The sequence below is a fragment of the Myxine glutinosa genome, chromosome 5 (assembly GCF_964187855.1).
Source record: "Myxine glutinosa chromosome 5, kmMyxGlut1.1, whole genome shotgun sequence".
Classification (NCBI taxonomy): domain Eukaryota; kingdom Metazoa; phylum Chordata; class Myxini; order Myxiniformes; family Myxinidae; genus Myxine; species Myxine glutinosa.
Genome location: NC_136265.1, coordinates 36,467,855 through 36,492,970, shown reverse-complemented (window position 1 = coordinate 36,492,970; position 25,116 = coordinate 36,467,855). Strand labels below are relative to the sequence as shown.

The 25,116-nt window shown below is 50.2% G+C and overlaps 1 protein-coding gene across 2 annotated transcripts in view; it reads right to left on the bottom strand.

The window, feature by feature from the left end:
- The window catches only part of LOC137427694 (uncharacterized), a 35,023-nt gene that overhangs the window by 8,253 nt on the left and 1,654 nt on the right, over positions 1-25,116 (bottom strand). For both annotated transcript variants that reach the window (XM_078777882.1, XM_078777883.1), the window contains exons 3-5: positions 4,835-4,930; positions 4,539-4,637; positions 3,760-3,822 (exon numbers count right to left, since the gene is read on the bottom strand). In XM_078777882.1, the coding sequence (XP_078634008.1) occupies positions 3,760-3,822; positions 4,539-4,637; positions 4,835-4,930 (258 nt within the window). The remainder of the gene's footprint in view (positions 1-3,759; positions 3,823-4,538; positions 4,638-4,834; positions 4,931-25,116) is intronic.

The window sequence follows — 25,116 nt, the reverse complement described above, 5'->3', positions numbered from 1 at the left end:
GGTGTGGCGGTGGACCTTGGCCCGCTGGCAGGCCGTGCAGGCGTTGGCCCAGTCGCGGACGTTCCGTCAAAGGTCGTGCCAAACGAAACGCGCCGACACCAGCTTCTGAGAAGCTTTCCGGCCCGGGTGAGAAAGGCCGTGGATGGAGGCGAAGATGTGGCGCTGCCAGGAAACGGGCACGATGGGGCGAGGCTGGCCCTGGGAGACGTCGCAGAGCAAGACGGTGCCCGTGAAGGGGATGTCGGCCAGGCGGAGGCCCGTGTCCGCCGCCCGGAGGGCCTGCACCGAGGTGTCGGTGGTCTGGTCGGCCGCCATGAGCGCGAAGTCCACGCCGAGGTGGACCGCGTTCGCGCTGGCCCGAGAAAGACAGTCGGCCACGGCGTTGTCTTTGCCGGCGACGTGCCGGATGTCCGTGGTGAATTCCGACACGGCGGAGAGGTGGCGCTGCTGGCGGGCCAACCACGGCTCCGTGACTTTGGCCATTGCGTAGACCAACGGCTTGTGGTCGACGAAAGCCGCGAACGGGCGGCCCTCCAGGAGGTTTCGGAAATGGCGAACGGCCAGGAATAGACCGAGCAGCTCGCGGTCGAACGTGCTGTATTTTAACTCGTTCGGCCGGAGCTGCCGGCTGAAAAAAGCGAGTGGCTGCCAAACCCCGTCCACCCATTGTTCATGGACGGCGCCCACCGCGTAGTTGGAGGCGTCCGTAGTGAGGGCGATGGGCGCGTTGAGCACCGGGTGAGCCAGCAGTGTTGCGTCGGCGAGGGCCCGTTTTGCGCTCGCGAAGGCCACGTCCATGGCTGCGGACCAAACGATGTCATGCTTGGCCGGCTTGCCCCGGAGGGCCTCGTAAAGGGGCCGCATGAGCTGAGCAGCGCGGGGCACGAATCGGTGATAAAAATTCACCATGCCGAGAAACTCTTGCAGGGCCTTGATGGAACGGGGACGCGGGAACGTGGTGATGGCCTCGACCTTGGTCGGCAGCGGCACGGCCCCGGTCTTGGTGATGCGGTGGCCCAAAAAGTCAACGGTCATCGTGCCGAAGTGGCATTTGGCCGGGTTGACAATTAAGCCGTGCTCGCTGAGGCGACCGAACAGTGTTCGGAGGTGGAGGAGGTGCTCGGCGCGGGACGTGCTGGCGACGAGGATGTCGTCCAGATAGACGAAAAGAAATGGCAGGTCGCGCAGCACGCCGTCCATTAAGCGCTGGAACGCCTGGGCCGCGTTCTTGAGGCCAAACGGCATCCTCAAAAATTCGAACAGGCCAAACGGCGTGATGACGGCCGTCTTCGGGACGTCGGCCGCCCGGACAGGTACCTGGTGGTATCCCCGTATCAGGTCAATTTTGGAAAATATGACCCGTCCCGCCAAACGGGCGGAAAAGTCCTGGATGTGCGGGATCGGGTACCTGTCGGGGGTGGTAGTGTCGTTGAGGCGGCGGAAGTCGCCACACGGGCGCCATCCGCCCCCCGGCTTTGGCACGATGTGCAGTGGTGAGGCCCACGCGCTATTGGAGCGCCGCACGATGCCGAGGTGCTCCAACGCGTCGAACTCGGCCTTTGCCACGGCGAGCTTGGCCGGGTCGAGGCGGCGGGCCCTGGCGTAGACCGGCGGGCCCGTAGTGGGTATGTGGTGCTCGATCCCATGCCGCACTGCGACGGCCGAAAACGTCGGCCGCGTGAGGGCCGGGAATTCCGCGACAAGGCGAGCGAACTCGTTCGCCGTCGGGAGGGCGCACGCCAGTTCGGTCGGCGCGGAGCTGCTCATCGTGCACGCCAGGGAGCTGAAGGTCTCGGCGTTGACAAGGCGACGACGTTTGACGTCGACCAGCAGCCCGTGCGCGCAGAGGAAGTCGGCGCCCAGCAAAGCCATGGGGACGCAGGCGGTCACAAAGGTCCACTGAAAGCGCTGGCTGCCGAAGCAGAGGGTGACGTCGCGCGGGCCGAAAGTGCGTATGGCCGAGCCATTAGCAGCGACCAAAGAGAGGCCGCAAACGGCGTCCCGCCTGTCCTGCTCGGAGGCGGGTATGACGCTCAGTTGGGCGCCGGTGTCACAAAGGAAACGCCGCCCAGACGCTTTGTCCCGAATAAAAAGCAAGTTGCCCGAGTGGCCGGCGCTCATGGCTGGGAATGAACGCCGGCCCGGCCGTTTCCCGACTTGCCGAAAGTGCACGGGGGTCGGCACGTCCGAGCCTTGTGTCCGAACCTGGCGTGGTAATAACACCACGCCTGGTCAGGTGGAGGCCCCGGCCGTCGTGTCGGAAGTGGTCGGCGCGGCGTGGCGGCCGCCAGTTGCACCGGCAGTTCGGCCTCCAACCGCGCAGGGCGCTCGGGCATCGTCTCGGACGGCGGCAGGCTCCAGGTAGCCGCGCCGATGTGTTGGCCCGCCGAGGAGATCTTATCGGCTTCCCTGGCGAGGGCGCGGGGATCGGTGATCGACGTGCCAGCCAGGGCGAGGCGTACCGGGTGAGGCAGCTGGCGAAGGAACAGCTCGCGGAACAGAAAATCCGGAGAGTGCTCACCGAGCAACGAGAGCATATAGTCCATGCGCTCGGACGGGCGCGTGTCGCCGAGCTTGGGCAGGTCGAGCAGGCGCCGTGCGCGTGCCGCTGGTGAGAGGGCAAAAGCGTCGAGGAGGAGCGTCTTCAGCGCGTCATACTTGTCGGCAGCCGGCGGGTGCTCGAGGAGGCTCAGGGCGCGGGCCGCGGTGGCGGAACCGAGCGCTGCCACGACGTGGTGGAAGCGGGTGTCGTCCGCGGTGATGCCTCGCAGGGCGAACTGGGAGTCCGCCTGGGCGAACCAAACAGCCGCATGAGCCTCCCAGAAGGTAGGCAGTTTAAGAGTCACTGCCGTGTCCATGTCGGTAGGTCACCAGTGAAGGAGCTGCGCTCCAACGCGAGTCGAAAGAATTGACGCGACCAAAGACGGAATTCGTCCGAGTTGCTTTATTGAAACAAAACAGCTCAGGTATTCTGACAAGCCCGTTTATCGGGCAGCAATATATATATACACATTTATGCCGGGGCGTTTGCCCGGGAAAACCGAGACCGGGCATGCCCGGGTGTCAAGGGCGAGTCCTGGAAAGGCGAGTCTGGACATGCCCGGGCGTCCTGGACGCGGCCTGGCAAGTCGAGGCTGGGCGTGCCCGAGCGCTCTGGGCGAGCCCTGGAAAGGCGAGCGCGGGCATGCCTGGACACTCTGGGCGAGCCCTGGAAAGGCGAGTCTGGACATGCCCGGGCGTCCTGGACGCGGCCTGGCAAGTCGAGGCTGGGCGTGCCCGGGCGCTCTGGGCGAGCCCTGGAAAGGCGAGAGCGGGCATGCCCGGGAAAGACGAGACCGGGCGTGCCCGGGAGGTTCGGGAGTGCCCGGGAACAGCGAGTCCGGGCATGCCCAGGAGAGGCGCGTCTGGGCCCGTCCGGACGAGCCCGGCATGGCGATCGCGCCCTGGCCGCATCCTGGCAGGTGCAAGGCGATTGTGTACATTCAGCGGGAACCGCTACAGTTCCATGTTCCTAACAAACTGCTTCAATTACAGCTGTTGGCGCCAGCACGTTTTCACCAACTATCTCTACAAACATGGTGATGCCTCAACGTGCAGAACAAATTCCGTTTCTGAAAGAACCAGCTGTTCGAGGCCCTGCAAGACCTCAAGGCAAGTCCAACTGCATCTCTCAAAAGGGCAAGATCAAATAAAGAAGAAGAAGTACATTAATCACTAATACCAGCTCAGCTGTAAGGAGAATGTTGTTGCATTTCAGACCTTTGTCTTGAGTTGTTGAATCATCCGCAGAGTCAGACTTCACTTCCACTTTCACAATGAAATCTGAAAAAACACATAATCCCATTAATACAACCTTCATACTTGTATAACATTTTGGAATAAAGGCATTTCCTACACTCCTTTGTACAAAACATTTTAAAATGACTTGAGTGTTTATATATATATATATATATATATATATATATACACACACTACATGACCAAACGTATGCGGACGCCCCTTCTAATTAGTGGATTTGGCTATTTCAGCCACACCCATTGCTGATAGGTATATATAATCAAGCACGCTGCCATGCAATCTCCATAGACAAACATTGGCAGTAGAATGGGCCATACTGAAGAGCTCAGTGACTTTCAATTTGGCACCGTCATAGGATGCCACCTTTCCAACAAGTCAGTTCGTCAAATTTCTGCCCTGCTAGAGCTGCCCCGGTCAACTGTAAGTGCTGCTCCTGTGAAGTGGAAACGTCTAGGAGCAACAACACCGCAGCCGCGAAGTTGTAGGCCATACAAGCTCACAGAACGGGACCGCCGAGTGCTGAAGCGCGTAGTGCATAAAAATCGTCTGTCCTCGGTTGCAACACTCACTACTTAGGAGTCACAGATACACGAATGTTGATATTGTTGATATGAAACATTAGTGGCGCAATAATAATCAGTAGAGTTTTGTGAGGGGAAGGTGGGGGAATGGGGGTGGGGGGGGGGGGGAGAGGAGGGGAGGAAAACAAGAATGTGTCAAATATTTAAATCCACGAAACCTTTGCATTGTGACGATGGATCGTCTAAAAACTCAGACTTGACCTTCACTTTCACAATTGAATTGTGAGGGGCTGTGAAGCCCCTCACATCTGAAAAATCTGAAAAAACACAAAAGAAAAGCATTCATCAAACATATTTTTTGAAAATAATCAGTTACACATATCTCCAGGAAGTGTCCAATATTAAACATCCATAAAATGGTTATTTCTAAAAGAAATGAGTTCTTGAAGCATAGCATAGCATAGACTCCTGCACAGGAATCGGAACATCACGGTGAGTACAAGCAAAGACGTACCGGATAAGGGATTCTCAACGTCGGGTTTACAAACGCTTGACCCACGTTCTGCAGGAGAACCTCCAGAATCCTCCTCTTTGACTTTCACAATTGCATCTGAAATTAAAAACATATCGTTAATTAAAAACAAATTTGGATAGTTTATTTAAAAAAACAAAAACAATGGCACTCGGCAGAGCCGCCCATTTCTCTGCGGGGAAAGCTGAAGACTTGGCGTTTTGTATCCCAATGATGGGCTGGATCTGCATCCGAACTTTAAAAATCTAATCGGCTTGTTCTTGTCACCTACCCCACTCATCAACCTAGTTATCAAAATCCGTCCACAACTTTTTGAAATTTCGTGCTATATATCATTTTTGGCCGAAACTCTCAAAGGTGAAGAATCACATTACAAATTATAGGATCTGAATCCGGATCTTCACCAAAATCTGACCAATTTGTCTGTGCCACACACCAAACCTGTGCACCAAGTGTTGTCCGAATTTGTCCACAACTTTTTGAGATATCCTGTTCACAGACAGACAAACACACAAACAAGAAGACGTCATGCGGAGCACGATACTTGCAAAATCCGCCCCCCACCCCCAAGAAAAAAAATTCCATTGATACAGCAAATTGTCCATTTCATCAAGATTAAAATTGACAATCTTGATCAAAGCTCGGGTCAACAGGAAGAAAAGTGACGACTTTTCAGATAAAAAATGATGATTTTGGAAGGTTGAACTTGAGTTGACCTTTGACCTTTTGACCTCAAAAATAGTTAGTTTCCCTATAATAAGTGACTCAATGTGCAAATGCTGTTCAATTTTCAAGTCAATCGGATGAAAATTGAGGATTTTAAAAACTTGGCCTATGTTGACCTTTTGGCCTATGTTAACCCCAAAAATAGTTGATGGTTGAATTCAGTGACCAGATATGCAAGTCATCTTCAAATTTCAAGTCAATCGGATGAAAATTGAGGATTTTAGAAATTTGGCAAAGTTGGTGACCTTTGGCCTATGTTGACCTTTTGACACCAAAAACAATAGGCTTCTCAATGGTGACGACCTATACAACTTAGTGAAGTTTCGTGACGATCGGTTTAGAATTGTGACCTGTAGGCCGGTGACAAACAAACAGACAAACAGAACCACAAACGCAACCGACCAATATACATGAAAAATCTTCGATTTTGCAAGTAACAAACTAGAACGGCACACGGTGGAGCGCATACCTCCGCCAGGCTGAACACTTTATGTTTTGTATCCCACTGAACCACCTTTAGAAGCCATTTTTCCCCACGGAGCAGGGGTTGGCCTTTTCTGGGCACCGTGGTCCCCTTTTTGAAGCAATGTTTTATGGCCGGATGCCCTTCCTGCCGCCAACCCTGTTAGTCGCCTCTTGCGACACACAGGGAATTACCAGTGAACTGGTACTCAATTTGCCGACCTCGGAAGGATGACAGGCGGAGTCAACCCCCCTGGTGTTAATTCAGCGATCGACCGGGATTCAAACACAGGATCCTAGGATCCCAAGCCGGCACCCTATCCGCTAAGCCAACACCAGGCTTGTTTTGTATCCCACTGATAGGCCGAATCTGGATTCCGATCGAAACCAAAATCGAATCGACTTGTTCTTGTCACCCAACCAACTACACCAAGTTTAGTCATAACTCGTCCATAACTTTTTTAAATATCATGTTATATATCGCTTTTCGTCTGATCTCTCAATGGTGAAGAATCACTTGAAAATTAAATAATTCTCGTATCCAAATCCATATTCAGATCTTCACCAAAATCGAACAGATTGGTCCTTGTCCCACACACAACCTGTCCACCAAGTTTCGTCCAAATCCGTCCACAACTTTTTTGAGATATCGTGCTATATATTCGTTTTAGCTATCACTTAATGGTGAAGAATCACTCAAAAAAACTCATATCCGGATCCGTATTCGGACCTTTACCAAAATTTAACCAATTGGTCCTTGTCCCACACTCAACCTGTCCACCAAGTTTTGTCCGAATCATCCGTCCACAACTTTTTGAGATATCCTGCACACAAACAAGCAAACAGGGGTGAAAACATGAGTCAAGTTCACTATGTTAACAAACATAATTTCGTTCAAAATTTTGGGAGATTAGCAAACCTGTACATTTTTGGAATTATCCGAGCATGGAGAATCCGAAAATCAATGTTGGCATTTGCACAGACACCTGCATGGCCGCCATTTTGGATTTTCAAAATGGCCGCCATAAAATACATATTTTGCGCGATCTCGGCTTCTCGTGAAATCCCGTGAAATTCCCGGTCGTGAAAATCAAGCTCAGACACGACTTGACCTCTGGGTAGGTTTAATATCATTTAGATCTGCAGTACATCCTGTAAGAATACATGCATGCAACAGGCATTAAAATCAGAGCATTTCATGAGCAGCAATGGTTGATTCAATATAACAATGGTTAGCGCAGCGCATTGTCAGCGCAGCATTTGGGGGCGTACATACCATTCAAACTACAGGACTATGTCACAGTGAGTTCCGCTGGAGTGTCCGCGCGCCCCGGTTGTCCCGGGTCTTATAGACGCCCCTTCCGTAGCGAGCACCCCTGGGTTCACCTTGGTATAATTTCACTACATTCTCCCCGCCGTTAGAACTATACTGCCGCTCGGCAGGTTGCAAGCAAGCATCAGCAATAAACGAATGGGTCACGTCAATCCACGTCAGTCGGTCCACCCGTAGCGGTCGGGGCGGCGAACCTCCCTGCCAGTTCGTGTTCGGAATCTACCGGGCACGGCGTCCCCAAGCCCGGAGTCCCCCGCGTCGGAATAGCCGCCGGAGGTTGGAGTCGGAGGGGGTGCCCCTGCGCCTTCGGGCACGGGAGTGGGGGACGACGGGAGTAACAGTGGTAGTTCCATAGGGGAAGCTTCGATAGAGTCCATAGACTCGTAGACGGGTTCGTCGATATCCCTGTCGTCGTCCCCACATGGGGCGAGATGGCGTACGGAGACAGTAGACTCGCGGCCATCCGCCGTTAACACGCGAGCATGCTCGGGATTAGCCTGGAGGACCTGCACCTTGTCAACAAGGGGGTCGTACTTGCTAGCGCGAACCGCTCGTTTGAGATAGGCGGGCCCCGGTTCAGCGAGCCAGCTGGGTAAAGATTGGATACTGCCGGAGCTTCTAGGGTGGTGGAACAGTCGTTCGTGAGGAGTCTGGTTGGTGGCAGTACATAGGAGAGCCCGGATCGAGTTTAGAGCGGCAGGTAGTGACCACGCCCATTTATCGAGGCCTCGGCCGAGGGTCCGAAGGCTTAGCATGACGGCCCGCCATATAATCCCATTAAAGCGTTCGATCTGTCCATTCGCTTGGGGCCGGTACGGGGTGGTGTAGCTCGAAGCGACATTATGCTGGAGCAAGTAGCCCCTCACCTCCTGGGACAGGAACACCGCACCCCGATCGGTATGCACGTAGGCCGGATACCCGAACATAGAAAACAAATTCTGCAGGCACCGAATAACCGTGGCAGCCGACATATCCCCGCACGTGTAAGCAAAGGGGAATCGGGAATACTCATCGACGATAGTGAGCAGATAGCGAGAGTTGCTCGACATTGGCAGCGGCCCTTTGAAGTCCATCGCCAAGCGCTCCCACGGTCTAGTAGCCCTAACGAGTGTCCCCATAGGGGGGTTATAAAAACGCGGTTTGAGTTCCGCACAGATCGCGCAATCACGGCAGATGCGGCGGATGTCCTCAATCGAGTACGGCAGATTGCCCGCGCGCACAAAATGCGCGAAGCGCGTTACCCCGGGATGACACATAGTGCCGTGCAAAGTGCGCAGCCCCTCCAAAGTTACAACCCCCGCGCAAGTGGCCGGCCTCGATAAGGCGTCAGCGACCAGGTTATCCTTCCCCGGGCGGTATTTGATGGTGTAGCAGAAGTCGGCGAGTTCGATACGCCAACGGGTGATTTTATCATTCTTAATGCGCTGAGCATGTAAGGTGTCGTACATAAACGTAACACTCTGTTGGTCCGTGATGATTTGGAAACTCCGCCCAAGCAGATACGGCCGCCATCGCCGAATTGATTCGACGATCGCGTACGCTTCCTTTTCGACAGACGAATGCCTCCGCTCGGCGGAGGTGAGAGTCCGCGAGAAGAAAGCCACAGGGCGGCCTCCTTGGGAGAGAGTCGCCGCTATCGCATGATCCGAGGCATCACTCTCCAAAACGAAAGAGGCACTCTCGTCAATCGTCGCGACAGCGGCGCCAGCGATGTCGACTTTAAGGCCCTCGAAGGCCGCCAGGGCGGCCGGGCCCATGGGGAAAGTGTCGCAGGCCACGAGGGGGCGGAGCTTCGCAGAGAAATTTTGCACCCACTTTGAGTAGTGGGCGAACAGCCCTAGAGCGCGTTTCAGCGAAGCCCGATCGCTAGGCGGAGCCATATCGAGCAAAGGGCGCAGACGCTCCTTATCCGGAGAGACGGAGCCATGGGTCACGGTGTACCCCAAAAGGTCTACCGTGCGTAGAGAGTATTGACACTTCGCCGCATTCATGGTTAGGCGATATTTCCGTGCGACCTCGAGGAAGCGTTTCAGATTAGCGTCGTGATGCTCCTGGTCATACCCACAAACCGTAAGATTGTCCAGATAGACAAAGACATCGGTCAAATTCTCCTTCGCAACGAGGTCATCCATAGCTCTCTGAAAACAAGCGACGCCGTTCGTTACCCCAAAGGGAAGTCTCGTGAACTGGTACAACCGCTGACCCGATTCAAAGGCTGTAAAGACGCGATCAGCCCTAGAGATGGGGACTTGATGATACGCACTACGCAGATCGAGAGTGCTATAAACGGAATACAGGGCCACCTGGCGTACCAGGGCGTCCATCCCCGGTAAGGGGTAGGCATCCAGCTGTGTAAAACGATTAATCGTCTGCGAATAGTCGATTACCATACGCCGGCGGTGGGCCTCACTCCGCACCACTAAGACTTGGGCCCGCCACGGTGACCTACTGTGTTCTATGATACCGTCCTTTAAGAGCAGGGCCATTTCTTCCGCAATGAATTGCGCGTCCGCGCGAGAGTAGCGCCGCGATTTGACGGCTACAGGGGTACAATCAGTGGTCAGGTTGGGGAACAGTGAGAGTGGCTCCATGTCCATTTGAGCGAGGGCGCACACAGCGAGCGTGTCCGGCCCTCCGAAGTCTATTTCCAAACGTCCATGCCGCTTAAGGAAATCAAGTCCTAACAAAACGTCAGCGCATAAGGCCGGTAATACCATGAGATACACGTCCGGGAACATGCGTCCCTTTATCACAAGTTTCAATCGACACGCCCCTTTTGTGCTCAACCGAAGTCCCTGAGAGGCCATGAAGATCCGGCGGGTTGTCCTGAGAACCGGCCACCCATGTTGATGCACGAGTCGCTGATCGATAAAACTATCCGTGGACCCCGTGTCAATCAAAGCTTGCGCAAAAACGCCCGCGACCGTGAGCGGAATGATGGCCTGCGCTAGGCCGGCAGACCCGGCAGGTATAGTACCGGCCGGGCGAGAAGATCGCGCCTCGCGGGTGGATCCCACGCCGGCTGCAATCCTTCGGGCAGCGTCGGCAGGTTGGGCCTCAGCAGGAGCATTGAAGTCAGTTGGCTCATCAGCAGTTTCATTCGCCAGAGTGGGTGTGTGTTGGTCGTAAGAGCAGCCGCCAGATGGCGCTCGAGCCACGTGAGAAAGATCTCTGCCTTCAGCAGATCCATATGCCAAAGTGGGTACATGTGTCGAGATCATGCCTTTTATTGTGCCTTATGTAATTGTGGTTTGCATTTAATAATGGTTGCTTTGTGAAAAGGATTAAGCTTACTATGTTCCCTCTTGTTTTGAACTATGTTTTATTGTCCAACTGTGCCAAAAAATGTAGAAAGATAGTGAAACCGCTTGCTCCGTTAGACCCCCTAGTGAAAACGCGTCTGTCTGTCCTTGACCAAAAGCCAACATGGAAGATAAGTTTTGAGAATGTCACGGTGCTCTTTCTCCCTCCCGCATCTTGCCCTTTGCTCATGCCAAAGAAGATAGGACAAGGGTGGGGGTACTGGTCAACGTTTCCCCCATTGTGTATTATACTGCTGAAACTTGCCAAAATTAGCGGAGATTTTTATCACACTCTGCAAGTATATAAGGAAGTTCTTTCTGTAAGGAACTCAGGAGTGTATGTGGCCATGCTGTTCATTTGTGAAGGGTATGACTCTTACACCCTCCACAGCGCTGTGATATTGGTTCATCATTAAATCTTGTTATCTCTTGAACTCAAGGTGTGGAACATGGTTCTATTCTCGACAGTTTTGGTGTCAGAAGTGGGATCCGACTCTGAGCGATATTTGGGAGGCAGACCCTGTGGGGACTCAGCGGAGAGGCTGGCCAGCACTGATTCGATTAACGTGAGTTTTCATACTGAGGGGTCTTTCCAAATTGAGCTCCGTTCACTCACTCAGGCTGTCTGTCTTCCATTTCGTCGTTCCGTGCTTGGATCACGAACAAATTGGAATCTGGTGTGTAAGTACAGGCCTATTTGGCTCGGGTAACAAGTTGTCTATTGATGAACCAAGAAATGGGGGTCAGTTAGCAAAAAGGGGGGACTTCTTGGTAAAGCCAAGAACTTCCCAGGCAGGGCAGTCTAGAGACAAGATGGAGTTGATGGGGTTGATAGTAACCAGAGAAAGTATTGGCTGCGGACTAACGGAGGGGACCCAAGGAGGATGGCCAGGATAAGTGTTAAGCTAAGTTAAGAAGGGAGAACCCCTTTTAGGAAAGCCCTGGCATGGGTGATAAGTTAGACAAGTTAGAAGCGCTATACAAGCATTGACCGCGAGTTAGCGCCGCGGGAGGACCGGATGAGGGAAATATCGGCGCGGTAAACTAGAAGGCAGGATTTTTCGGTGGATGGCCTCGGGGCGCTTCCTTGCGCCTTGTACGCATCACGAGCTGCTTCTTGCAAATGGGGGTCGTGCTGCCGTGCGCTGGGAGCGACCGCCTGGGTGCATGGACGGGAAAATGTTCCGTGCACGTTAATTAAATATCTTAAGGGAGATTAAGGTATGTCGGAGTAATACTCAATCTGAAGTAAACTAGAATGATTTGAGTTCTGGAGACGGAGTGCGTGTATTCGACGCATTCGGGTGGCCGAGTCAGGCGAATAAAGGATTAAAATGAGCCAGGTAAGATGCGGCTGGTTGCACCTTTATAAGGATATGGAAGAATAAGGATAAGAATGGGTAATAGATATTGGTGTTAAGAATACTCCGGCGTGAGTACTGTGTTAAGAGAAGGGTATTACAGATCGGGGGGCGGCCCGATCTTCGACCCGCTGGAGGGACTAGCCCAAGGAAGGTAGGATGATGAGTATTTTAAGTTAAGCTACGCACTGGATGTGTGTATCTGATAAACCCCCCCCCCCTCAAGGCCTTCTTTGTCCTGTCTCAGGATTTAAGGCATGCACATCCGGTGCAGTTTTTACCCAAAGGAAGGAGTTCTGACAATATGCTATAGGCAGGTCAAGTATTAGCTCTATCTGGACAAGAGATGAGGTTAGATCTGGAGAAATAAAACAGAGAGGATTATAATGTACGAGGTGTGTGGAATCCAGCTGTGAACACGCGAGCCGAGACATGCAGGCAGGTTACCGGGGCAACGGAGTAGCTGCCTCGCGGGGAACAGCGAGGTGGGACAGAATCGAGACAGGAATGCGGACCGTGCTGTGCACAAGCAGGGGACGCATTCGTGTGTGTGAACAATGCGAGTGATGAGGTAGCTTGAAGTGATGTGTTGGAGTGAGCACATGTATGTTGTGTGCTGAGTGGAAGCAGTGCTGCATTGTCGAGCATGCTTCCAAGGAAGACTTTGGGATGCTAGAGTTGGAAGCGTTTTGTTTTGTATCTCAAGGGAGATATTGGTTATTTCTTATATGTGGAAATAGGAAATGTTTATGTGATTTTTGGAGAAGGATAAATTAAACTGGAATCAGAAAAGCGCAGGTACCAGATAGGAGAAAGGCAGGAGAAGTGCTGAGACTTCAAAAGCACAGGAAGAAAGAAATCCAGGTAGAAACCAAGGGATGGATAGGCTCACATCACAGCAAGGAGCCAGGTAAGTTCACAGGTAGGAAGTATATGGAGTGTGCATGAATTTATACTGTATTGTATGGAAAATGAAGTGTCAGTCACATGGTATGTGTGTATAAGGGAATGAATGATCTGTCATTGCAGCGTGTATTTGTGTTTATTGTGTGTGTGTCATTGATGTGTGTCATTGATTGACAAGGGGTTCCCCAAATTGCCTGCGGGCGTTGGGCAATCCGGATGAGTAAATTTGGGGAAGAAATAAAAGGTATCAGTTTAGATTTTGAGATGCCATGTGGGACTCAGTCTGCTGGGGAAAATTGGCAGGGAATAATGAGTATGTTATGGAGAGCATGTGTAGACAGGGCTTTAAAACAAGTGTTCAATTACATCCCCACATTAACGGCTCTCCAGATGTAGCAAGGGAGAATGGGAGTAAAAGTCAAAGATGATAGGCTGTCAACCGACTGGGTGTTTATTCAACGGCATGGCCGGGGCTTGTATTTGGCCGACTTGGGATGGCAGAATGCGTTGAATGAAGGCAAGAATGACATGTGATGCTGGCGTGAGTCCAATCGGAAGGATGGATGGTTATGGTTTCACCCGGTCTGTTTATCTGTCTGTCTGTCCGGACACGGAGCTCTTGGGAGAGCCAGGATGGGTTGGGGGTGACCAAGATGAATGTGGACAATATATTAATTGTTTGCCATTGTGAAATTTTGCCCTCGATTTGAGACGAAGACATATGGCATTTGCTGTCGGGCTCAGGTTGGCTGGTTTCCTCAGCTCTGGAGGATCAGAGCGGGTGGATATTTTAAGTTGATACTCCTATGACAAATGTTGATACTCCTATGTGATGCGGGGTATGTGTGTGGTGATGGTGTCTGGGGCCTCGGGGTTTGCCCCTGCCTATTTGCCGGTCTGTCTGTCTGTTACATTTGACCCTCAGAAAAGGTTTCGTGAAAGGGGTTACACTTGATGGGCCAACTTATGGACAGGAACATGGAATTTGAACAGAATGCAGGCGATAACCCACCTGTGTCTATCTCTGTGTGTGTGTGTCCGTATTTGTCTGGCTTTCTGGCTGTCCATGGAGTCATGTCTTTGAACACTGATTTTGAGGGAGTTGCGGGTGTGCCATGGAGTTCAGGTGCACCTGCGGTGGTTGGAAGGTGATGGTGGATCGGGTGCGAGGATGCACGCTTGGATTAAAACATGTATTTAATTATCTGAGGATGTGTGCCGAGGTGCAGTGTGGATCAATTAAGGGAGAGGGCACTTCGACTTTGTACATCCGTGGACTTTGCCATGCGTGTGAAAGCGCAAGTCGATGATAATAATGTCTTGTCCAGCACAATATTTTCGCAACTATGGAATGTGCTCGAATTCCATGTTGGTGCAATGCGAGTGTGATTCCTGCCATGCATGCCGCGAGAGATACATTGTTTGTGATGGGACTGTGGCGAAAGGTTGGATAGCAATGTGTAGAATATAAGATGCGTTGGTACATTTGTGTTGATCGATGCGCCGAAAAAGAAGTTGGAGGCGCGTGATGGAGTTGCAGGTGCGGACCAAAGCGGTGTGTGTCTACTGGGGGTCGAATGTCACTCCCTCAGTGCCTGCAGACTTGTCGTTCAGCAGTGTCGAAAGACAGGTTCGATTGTCGGTCTGTCTGCTTGATTTTCGGGTCTCACTCTGAGTATATGGTATATACTCTGAGTATATGGTCGTTTTCTGTTTTGTGCTTTAATGGTGGTTGATTTGACTTCCCTGAAAGGGGGACAATAAATATTTGGTGTTAGCTGTTGTCATTTCGGATGTTTGCAGTTGTAATGTGGAGCCAGTCTGTCTGTCCGACTGGGTGTGTCTGACTGCGTCTGCAGATATGGATCAAGGAGGAGCAGTGTCTGCGGTGTCTGTTATGGTGTCGAATGTCATTCACTGTGTCTGCTGACGTGTCGTGTGACTATGGTGACTATGATGGTGTGTCCTGGCGGGAAGAATCGTGGCAGCCTACAGATTTGAATGGAATGGCCTCTGTGAGACCATCCTGTTAGTACGTTGGGGGTTCGTCTGTCTGTCTGTCTGTGAATGGAAACTCAGAAAATTGAACTGGACTTCGACAGAAGGCAGGTGGGTGGTCACCTGCTGTGAATTGTGGTGGAACATTTGTGATGTCCCCTAATACGAGGGGACGAATTGGTTTGTAAATGTGTTGTGCAGGTACTTTCTCTGTAGGTAGCCAAATTCTACCTGGGGTAAGTCAAGGTGGAGGGGAGTTGTCTCTGATGCCTTGCTCCACGGGGCAGTACTATTGTTGTCAAGTCTCATGTAATCTTGGTTAACGTATATCTACGGACAAGAGCTGCACTTTATTTTAGTAAGTGACTGGGAAAGTTTGTTTTAAAAAGTGCCAGTGGAGTTGTTTAGAGTTATGGAGGTCACAGCTCGCTGGAACCTCTTTGTTTATGTTTGGCTGGCTTACACTGGCTAGTGTATGGGAAAAAGGGGGACTGAAAATGCTTTGAATTTGCAGCCTGGCGGACAAGAGCTGTGTTTGGGAAGGTTAGAATCCAGCATTTTGCAGCCCTGAGCAGAGGGGATTGCCCATTGGGCATGTTTAGGATTTAACAGAGTGGTGGAGGTCTGTGGAAATATGAATCCAATGTTTGATGTATACTGTGTTGGTGTGCTCTGAGTTCGAAGGAAGATGATGCGATTATTTCAGATTTATCATAGTTAAGTTTGAGAAAGTTGATTTGAAGCCAGGATTTATTTCAGTGATGCAGTCCGTCAGGATAGAGTTGAGCAGTGGATTTGTGTCTGTCAGAGGTAGGATTTGAACCAAGAAAGGGCGGTGCCGGTAATGTTAAAGGTGCGATTCCAGAGAGGGCTATTCGGGTACTTTGAAGTGATTTACATCGGAATGCATCTCATGGAGGACTCCCGCTGTTCAAGGGAGGAAAGGTGTGAAATAGTGACGTCATCCTCGCTGGAAATGTGGTTGGGAATGGCAGGATTGACGCGAGAGTCACAGTGGGTGAAAAAATTGACCAACATGAGAATTAGGTCTATTTCAATAAATAGATCAGGTTATTTTCTTTTTATTATTTGTTTATTGGGCAGCTATTGGGCCAGAGGCTAAAACAGGTGTCTGCAACAGGTGCATGGGATGCTAAGAGAGGTATTAGAGGACATTGGATTAACTTTAAATTGAAATGAAAATTGAAAAGGTGGATTAGGAAAATGAGTTTGTTCAAATAATCGTGGCATCTGTGGGATGCAACAATTTTGTGCCAGAATAGTGTATGGGGAACCGTCATCTGGGAAGCGTCGTTAAATGGCAGTAGGTTTAGACAGGTATTGAAAGGGTTCGTGCAATGTCATTTTGGGGCACCACTCGACACAAGAGTGGTAGAGAGCTGAAGTGAATACTGCCAATATGGTGCAATAGGGTGACAACTGAGTTTTGTTTGGAAAACTATTTGTTTGCAATCTTGGTTCGTACATAAGCTGGCAAAGAGATTATGCCAGTCTGAGGGAGTTTGTGTCCTTTGGATGGGAGCTGGAGCCTTGTAGGGTTGGGGCTTGTGGCTCGCCATTGTCTGTCTGCCAGTTATGGTGGGCAGAGGGAAGAGGGAGTGATACTGCTCTGGCCTCTTGCTTGGCAGAATTGAGTGTTGCTGGTTTTACCCCTGTTCAAAATTGAGCTCTCGAGAGCTGATTAACATTAGGATGCATCTCTCGATGGACCCCTGGCTGGTCCGAGGTGTGAAATATGGTGACATTGTCTTGTGGACACTTTGTGAGTGGCTAGACATGCGCCTGAAAGGGGAAATTGTATTCATAACTCATGTGGGTCGTGTCTGAAGGAAAGGTTTGGGAGGAAGTGTGAAGAAGGTCGTGGAAAGTGCAAAGATGATTGGATTGGAAAGTCGACTCAGATGGATTATTTGTCAATGACAGGTGACTGCAGGAATTGTTGAGGAAGTAGAGGAAAAGGTTGTAAAATGTTAATGGAAAAGACAGGAAATAAAGGAAAGTGGTTAGTTATGGACTGTTGTTTTTGAGATAAGAAGGTGATACAAGGGGTTGGCTTGCACTGGGGGGACCAATGAATGTAAAGTTTAAAAACGTTGTGTTAGATTTCTACATGCAGAATGACCCCAATCGAGGAGGTGATTGGAGGCTGGTGAAGATTGGATCACGGCTCTGCAGACCAGGTGAACAGAACTCCACCAGGTATGTGGGAATCACATCAATTGAATTATTGCTCAAAGGGAGGTGATAGAGCAAAATGAAGAAGATTGTCATGGGGACCGCAAGGCTAACCCCCACTCTTGCAGGGAAATGGCTTTGGGAGGCTAATTGTTGTTGTTTTGGTAGACTCTAGGTTCTAAAACCTAAGGCAAAATGCATAGGAGGGTAAAGTTGGTGATTGCGGATGGAGATTAGCTAGAGAACTTGGAGACGATTTCGTTATTTTTCAGATAATTTTTCCAGTGGGTTTATACTGGTGTGAAATTCGCGTATCTAGGAAGGAAGGGAAAAAATGTCCAGGTATTGATAGGATAACAGTGAAATTTTGAAGGGGAGAATACCGATTATTTCCATTGACCAAATGGGGGGGAAATGGTTGGTAAATCATGTATTATTAGATGTAGGGAAGATGATTAAAAGGAAGGTATTTTCGGAAATTGGTGAAAGTAAATATGGCATTTGAATTTCCAGACACGACACAGGAAATGCGGCTATGAATAAGCCAACCATCTGAGAGATAAGGTAACTAAATGCCAATTGGTGGGACGGGGGACTAGGAATTTGATCATGGTGTGTGTAAGAAAGTATTTTTCAGGATGGACGATGAAGAAACCGCCGTCGGAAGACCATGATCTTGACCACAGAGGCCGTCGACCTGAATGGGTCCTACAACAAGGCAGATGTGACCGGCGCTTCAGAAGATTGTATTGATTTTTGTGATGACTGTGATACTTGTGTTGAAAATCCCTTGTGGGAACTGGCTGATGCCTGTATTGATGTTTGTGATGGCTGTGATACTTGTGTGGTAAACCCCTTGCGTGTACTAGCTAACGCCTCTTATGTATTACAAGCTCACAGCTGTACACCCCCTTCCGACCCAACTATGGATCTGATTGCGACGCTGGGTCTGGCAGTCGAGGGACCCGACATGGATATCCTAGACCCGCAAGCCGACCAGGCGTCCATGGGAGACTTTGACATAAAGGAAGTCCCTCTCTTTGCTTCAAATGTTTCGGATCTCTTTGCTTCAAGTGATTCGGATTTTAACGCTCTGTACCCTGACCAGGAACATGAGACACAAGATACTGACAACATTATGTATTCCCCAGAACAGCAGCACGTGAGAGATCTCATGGGCATGATCGTTGATTAACTTCGAAGATCTGCAAGGACCGCATCTGCAAAGGGTGGGGGGAGCAAGTTCCGCAGGGGAGGTTGTTGGCCCCCTGGCGGAGCAGAACCTCATCTGAACCAGAGGCCTTCGTTGTGGATCCGAAACGTTAATGGCCTTTCATGTTCTGAGCCTTCATGTTCCAAACACGCACAACATGACACCTTTCAAACATGCATGCGAGGTACTTTATGTGGTGGCATGCCCTTGGAGGACACACATACAACACTCAATAAAGCCTGATGTGGCCACATATAACACTATACTCTTTTGCTTTGCAAATAAAGCCGATGTGGCCTGGTCTCTGTGATACGTAGTCTCGTAGAGACCAAATGGGGGAATGTCGAGATCATGCCTTTTATTGTGCCTTATGTAATTGTGGTTTGCATTTAATAATGGTTGCTTTGTGAAAAGGATTAAGCTTACTATGTTCCCTCTTGTTTTGAACTATGTTTTATTGTCCAACTGTGGAAAAATTTGAAGATTGCTATTCACGACACTCCCTATTCAACTTGACTGAGCTGGAGCAAATGTACAAGGAAGAATGGGAGAAACTCCCCAAATCCAGATGCGCAAAGCTGATACAGACATACCCAAGAAGGCTTGAAGCTGTAATCTCTGCCAAAGGCGTTTCTATGAAGTATTGACTCAGGAGGTTGTATACCAATGTGCCAAAAAATGTAGAAAGATAGTGAAACCGCTTGCTCCGTTAGACCCCCTAGTGAAAACGCGTCTGTCTGTCCTTGACCAAAAGCCAACATGGAAGATAAGTTTTGAGAATGTCACGGTGCTCTTTCTCCCTCCCGCATCTTGCCCTTTTCTCATGCCAAAGAAGATAGGACAAGGGTGGGGGTACTGGTCAACGTTTCCCCCATTGTGTATTATACTGCTGAAACTTGCCAAAATTAGCGGAGATTTTTATCACACTCTGCAAGTATATAAGGAAGTTCTTTCTGTAAGGAACTCAGGAGTGTATGTGGCCATGCTGTTCATTTGTGAAGGGTATGACTCTTACACCCTCCACAGCGCTGTGATATTGGTTCATCATTAAATCTTGTTATCTCTTGAACTCAAGGTGTGGAACATGGTTCTATTCTCGACACATGTAATTTGTAAGAGCCGCCGCCAGATGGCGCTCGCGTCACGTGAGAAAGATCTCTGCCGTCTGCAGATTCACATGCCAAAGTGGGTGCATGTAATTCGTAAAAGCTGCCGTCAGATGGGGCTCGTGTCACGTGCTGCGTTTGCCGCACTTCGAGAGGAGTTTCCAAAGCAGGAGCATGTCGCTTGTTTGAAGTAGGCGTTTGAACGCCAGTCAAGGTCGGTCGCGCTGTGACCGGTCGCGTTCGCGCCATTTGTTTCGGCGGCCCGATGTATCTCACCAAGGTCGGGCGGGTAGCCAGAGGCCCGCGAGAAGGAGAGCGGCTCTTCAAAGCCGAGTGAGGCGCCCCGTCCGGCGCTCGATCCGTTGGCTCCACGATGAGCCCATTCAAGGTCGCGCGGGGATGCGTGCCCCGAGCAGCCTTCCTGCAGACCTTTGCAAAATGGCCCTTGGTGGAGCACAGGTGACATGTCGCCTCCCGGGCCGGGCATTCAGAGCGAGGATGCTGCCGATTTCCACAAAAATAACATTTTGCATACCGGTCAGGCCGTGGCCGGGCAGCGGCGGCAGCAGCGAGGCCGGAAGCGGAGTCCGCTTCAGGAGCTCCCAGAGACTCGGCCGTAGTGGTGGTCGGGTCCCCCTCCGTATCCTCGGCGGTAGCCCTCTCAGGTCGCGCGAGTTGCGAGGCCCCCGCCACGACTCGTGGATGATCATATGCGGTCAATTGTTCTCGGGCATCTGTGTATACGCGTGCCAGCCGTAGTGCTTCTGTAAATGTCAGATCCGCGACCTCCAAGAGTCGGAGCTGCAAGACTCCAGAACTAATTCCGGAGATGAATGAATCTCGGAGCAAGTCGTCCTGCACTTGCTCGTGGGTCCGGACGTCCTGCACGCAGTCTGCCAACAGGTAGCGCAACTCCTGCGCGAAGCGATCGATCGATTCAGATGGTTGCTGTCGCCGCTGAGAGAGTTGATGCCGGCCGTGCACAGCGCTCCGTGTCTTTACGTAGAGGCGCTTCAGCTCGGCTAGAGCCGTAGCGTACGTCCCAAATCGAGAAATGTTCCGGAAAACAGTGTGATAGACCTTCGACTGTAACACGGACAGCTTTATCGCAGCGGTGGGCTCTGTTTCGTGAGCAGCAAAGTAATTCTCCAGCGTGTTGAGCCAGTGAGCGAATTCCGATGCTGATCCCTCAGCTTGAGGGTCGGCTCCGAGAATCGGTACCACGATCATCTTGTGGTCAGCCATTCCGGCGATCTAAATGATATTAAATGTCGTGAAAATCAAGCTCAGACACGACTTGACCTCTGGGTAGGTTTAATATCATTTAGATCTGCAGTACATCCTGTAAGAATACATGCATGCAACAGGCATTAAAATCAGAGCATTTCATGAGCAGCAATGGTTGATTCAATATAACAATGGTTAGCGCAGCGCATTGTCAGCGCAGCATTTGGGGGCGTACGTACCATTCAAACTACAGGACTATGTCACAGTGAGTTCCGCTGGAGTGTCCGCGCGCCCCGGTTGTCCCGGGTCTTATAGACGCCCCTTCCGTAGCGAGCACCCCTGGGTTCACCTTGGTATAATTTCACTACAGCCGCCATTTTGGATTTTCAAAATGGCCACCATAAAATACATATTTTGCGCGATCTCGGCTTCGAGTCAACCTAGAGACTTAATTAAATATGCTAATCCTATGTTTTCTGGGTCAAGGAATCCAATAAAGGCCTCAAAATAGTGCTCAGGATTATAGAAAAGCAACAAACAAAGGTAATTGAAAACCATTGTCTTTATATTTGTGATAATAATAATAATAATAATAATACATTTATTTTGTACAGCGCTTTTCAAGAAACCCAAAGACGCTTTGACATAGTACGTAAAACAAAGACAAAAAAGACAAAAATACATAATTAAATAACCAAACAGAAAGGAAGGAGAAGGAGAAGAGACGGTCAGGGGTTGAATGCGGTGTTGAACAGGTGGGTCTTGAGTGATGATTTGAATGTGGTGAGTGAGGAGGAGTCTCTGATGGTTTGAGGTAGTGAGTTCCAGAGTGTGGGAGCAGCAATGGAGAAGGCCCTGTCCCCCCAGGATATGAGTTTGGTCCGGATGGGGGGGGGGGGGGTGGGGGACAGGAGATTGGCAGCAGCAGAGTGGAGGGTGCGGGTGGGAGTGTGTCTGGGGAGGAGGTCAGTCAGGTAGGATGGGGCCAGGTTATGGAGGGCTTTGTAGGTCAGGAGGAGGATTCTCTGGATTCTCTGGGAGATCGGGAGCTTGTGAAGGACGGGGGTGATGTGGTCCCGGGCCCGGGAGTGGGTGAGTAGACGGGCAGCGGAGTTCTGAATGTATTGAAGTTTATTGATGATATTTGAGGGTGAACCATAGAGGAGGCTGTTGCAGTAGTCCAGACGGGAAGTGATGAAGGCGTGGATGAGGGTTTCTGCAGCCGTGGAGGAGAGGGATGGACGGAGACGGGCGATGTTTTTCAGATGAAAGAAGGCTGTCTTGGTGATCTGTTTAGTGTACTTGTCGAAGGCGAGGGTTTGGTCAAAGATGATGCCAAGATTCCGGATGTGAGGGGAGGTGGATACTGGGATACCGTCGATGTTGAGGGTGAAGTTGTGGGTGGATTTGGTGAGCGTTTTTGGTCCAATAATGATTATTTCGGATTTATCACAGTTTAGTTTGAGGAAGTTGATTTGAAGCCAGGATTTTATTTCAGTGATGCAGTTTGTCAGGATAGAATGGGTGACGGTGGAAATTGACTTGGCGGAAATGAAAAGCTGGATGTCATCGGCGAAGCAGTGGAATTGGAGACCATGACGACGGATTAAGTGACCAAGGGGGAACAGGTACAGGATGAAGAGGAGGGGACCGAGAACTGAACCTTGGGGGACACCTTGGGGGAGGGGAGCGGTGGGGATTTGCAATTATTGATGGAGATGAACTGGTGCCTGTCGGAGAGGTATGATTTGATCCAAGAAAGGGCAGTGCCAGTGATGTTAAAGGTGGTTTCAAGTCGGGTAAGGAGGATGATGTGATTGATGGTGTCAAAGGCGGCGCTGAGGTCGAGAAGGATGAGAATGTTGAGGTTACCGGCGTCGGAGGAGAGGAGAAAGTCGTTGGTGATTTTGAGGAGTGCAGTTTCCGTACTGTGGTTGAGGCGGAATCCGGATTGGAATGTTTCATACAGGTTATTGGCAGAGAGGTGATGTTTGAGTTGAGTGGCTACAGCGCGTTCCAAAACTTTTGACAGAAAGGGTAGGTTGGAGATGGGTCTGAAGTTATTTGGGGTGTCAGGGTTGAGTCCAGGTTTTTTCAGAATGGGGTTGACAGCAGCGATTTTGAGGGATGGTGGGACGATGCCAGTAGACAGGGAGGAGTTTATCGTTGCAGTGATAAGTGGAGAGAGAGCAGGAAGGCAAGCCTTAACAAAGCTGGAGGGGATGGGGTCAAGAGTGCAGGTGGCAGTTTTCATTCCTGTGAGGAGTTCAGAGAGGTCAGTAGGGGAAACTGGGGAAAACTAAGATAGGGGTTGGCAGGATAAGGGGGGGCAGGTGGTTTGAGGGGGAGCAGGTGAGGTGGTGGTTAAGCTGCTGTAGATGTTGTCTATCTTGCTTTAGAAGAATGAAAGGAAAGAAATGCAGTTGTCAACTGTGAATGACTGGGTGGTGGTATCCAGGGGGCTGAGGAGTTTGTTTATTGTGGAAAAGAGTGCTTTTGGGTTTCCGAAGCCAGAGTGGATAATTTGAGAGTAGTAGGCGGAGCGGGCACGGGAGAGGGCATCTTTGTAGTGCTGCAGGTGGTCTTTGTAGGCTTGGGAGTGGATTGTGACACATGTTTTATTACGGAGTCTTTCAAGTTGGCGGGCACGGGTTTTCATCAGGCGGAGTTCAGGGGTAAACCAGGGAGCAGAATGGGTGAAGGAAACTGTTTTGGTTTTTATAGGTGCAAGCTGGTCGAGGCAGGAGGAGAGAGTGTGGTTGTAGTAGTCAGTGAGGTCAGAGGGGCTGTGCAAATCAACGAAGGTAGAGGTGGACATTTTTTCGGAGAGGGAAGATGAGAATGAGGTAGGTGAAAGAGAGTTTAGCTTACGGAAGTTGATTATGCGTTTTTGCCTTGGTGCTGGGGTGGGGATGTTTATGGTCATAGTGATGGCTAAGTGATCGGAGAGAGTGAGGTCAGAGCCAGAGAGATGGTGTAGATTAGTCCAATAGAACAGACAAGGTCCAGAATGTGACCACGGTTATGGGTGGGGAAGTTGACATGTTGAGTGAGGTTAAAGCAATTAAGAATATCAATGAAGTCAGCGGTTATTGTGGAGTCAGTGGAGTCCATGTGGATATTGAAATCACCGAAGAGGAGGGTTGAGGGGGAGAAGGAACAGAGCTGGGTCAGAAAGTAAGAGAAGTCAGACAGGAATGATGGGTGTGGTTTGGGAGGGCGGTAGACAACTGCCATGACTGACTGTGTGTGACCAGAAAGTTTAAAAGCCAGGTGTTCAAATGATGGAGCAGACGAGATGGAGATGAGGCTGATATAACTGAAAGTAAATATCTATCTATAATTCCAGCAATCTCTGTGTGTGTGTGTGTGTGTCTGTGTGTCTGTGTGTCTGTGTGTGTGTTTGTTTGTTTGTCTGTGACCGCTGTTTCTCGACAACCACGGGTCCGATATACTTTAAACTTGCCAGGTATATTGCTGGGGACCCGAGGATGTGCCTTTTCAAGGTTTCATATTAATCGGAGAAGTAGTTACCGAGCTATGTCCAAAAAACGATTCAACCAATCAGAGAGCAGCGAGCTATCACGTGTGCCGAACGTGGCGAACAGACTCTGCCTCGGACGGCACATTTGAGAGCGTATTCATTTATTTCACGTTGGAAAACTATGTTGCCGTTAAACTATGTTTTAAAACTAATTAAAACTAATTTGCGATTCATCGTAACTGCGATTTGCGACCTTCCGGACAGTGAAGACTGCACTTCCGGCAGCCAATCACAGAACGCGTTATTGCGTAGGCGTGGCCGATGTGAGAGCGAGCCGAGCCGAGCGCGTGCGCCATTACGGTTCGTAATTCGATTTCTTCCGGAGAAAATAATAATTTCTCGATTTCTTATGCGCATTATTTCTCCCAATTCAGTCAGAGCGAAGGGCGGAAGCGAAGAGCGTTGTTTTTTTTGTTTACGGGCGTACGGGCGTACGGGCGGGGTAGAGCGTACGGGTAGAGTTTTTTTTTTTTTTTGGCAAGGAACGGGCACCCACGTACGGGCATGCCCTAGTAAATATAAATGATGGATGATATAAATAAATATAATGATATATAATAATATAATATAATATAATGCTGATATAAATGATGGATGATATAACTGTATTACATAATACATGATATTGCAAGTCCTTTGAAGTTATAGGTATGGGTTTATAAAGCAAGGAAGCAGCCTTGTTCGTATCAGATTGAACTACAAGTCCTATACACAGGATCTACTCGGTCTAGATACCGTTCAGGAATATGCTTTTACAGATCTTCATCACCGTCCTGAGTGTCATTTTTGCAAAGGTGTCTACGCAAATGCCAACATTAATTTTTGGATTCCTCATGCTCTGAATATTCCAAAAATGTATAGTTTTGCTAATCTCGAAAATTTTTGAAACG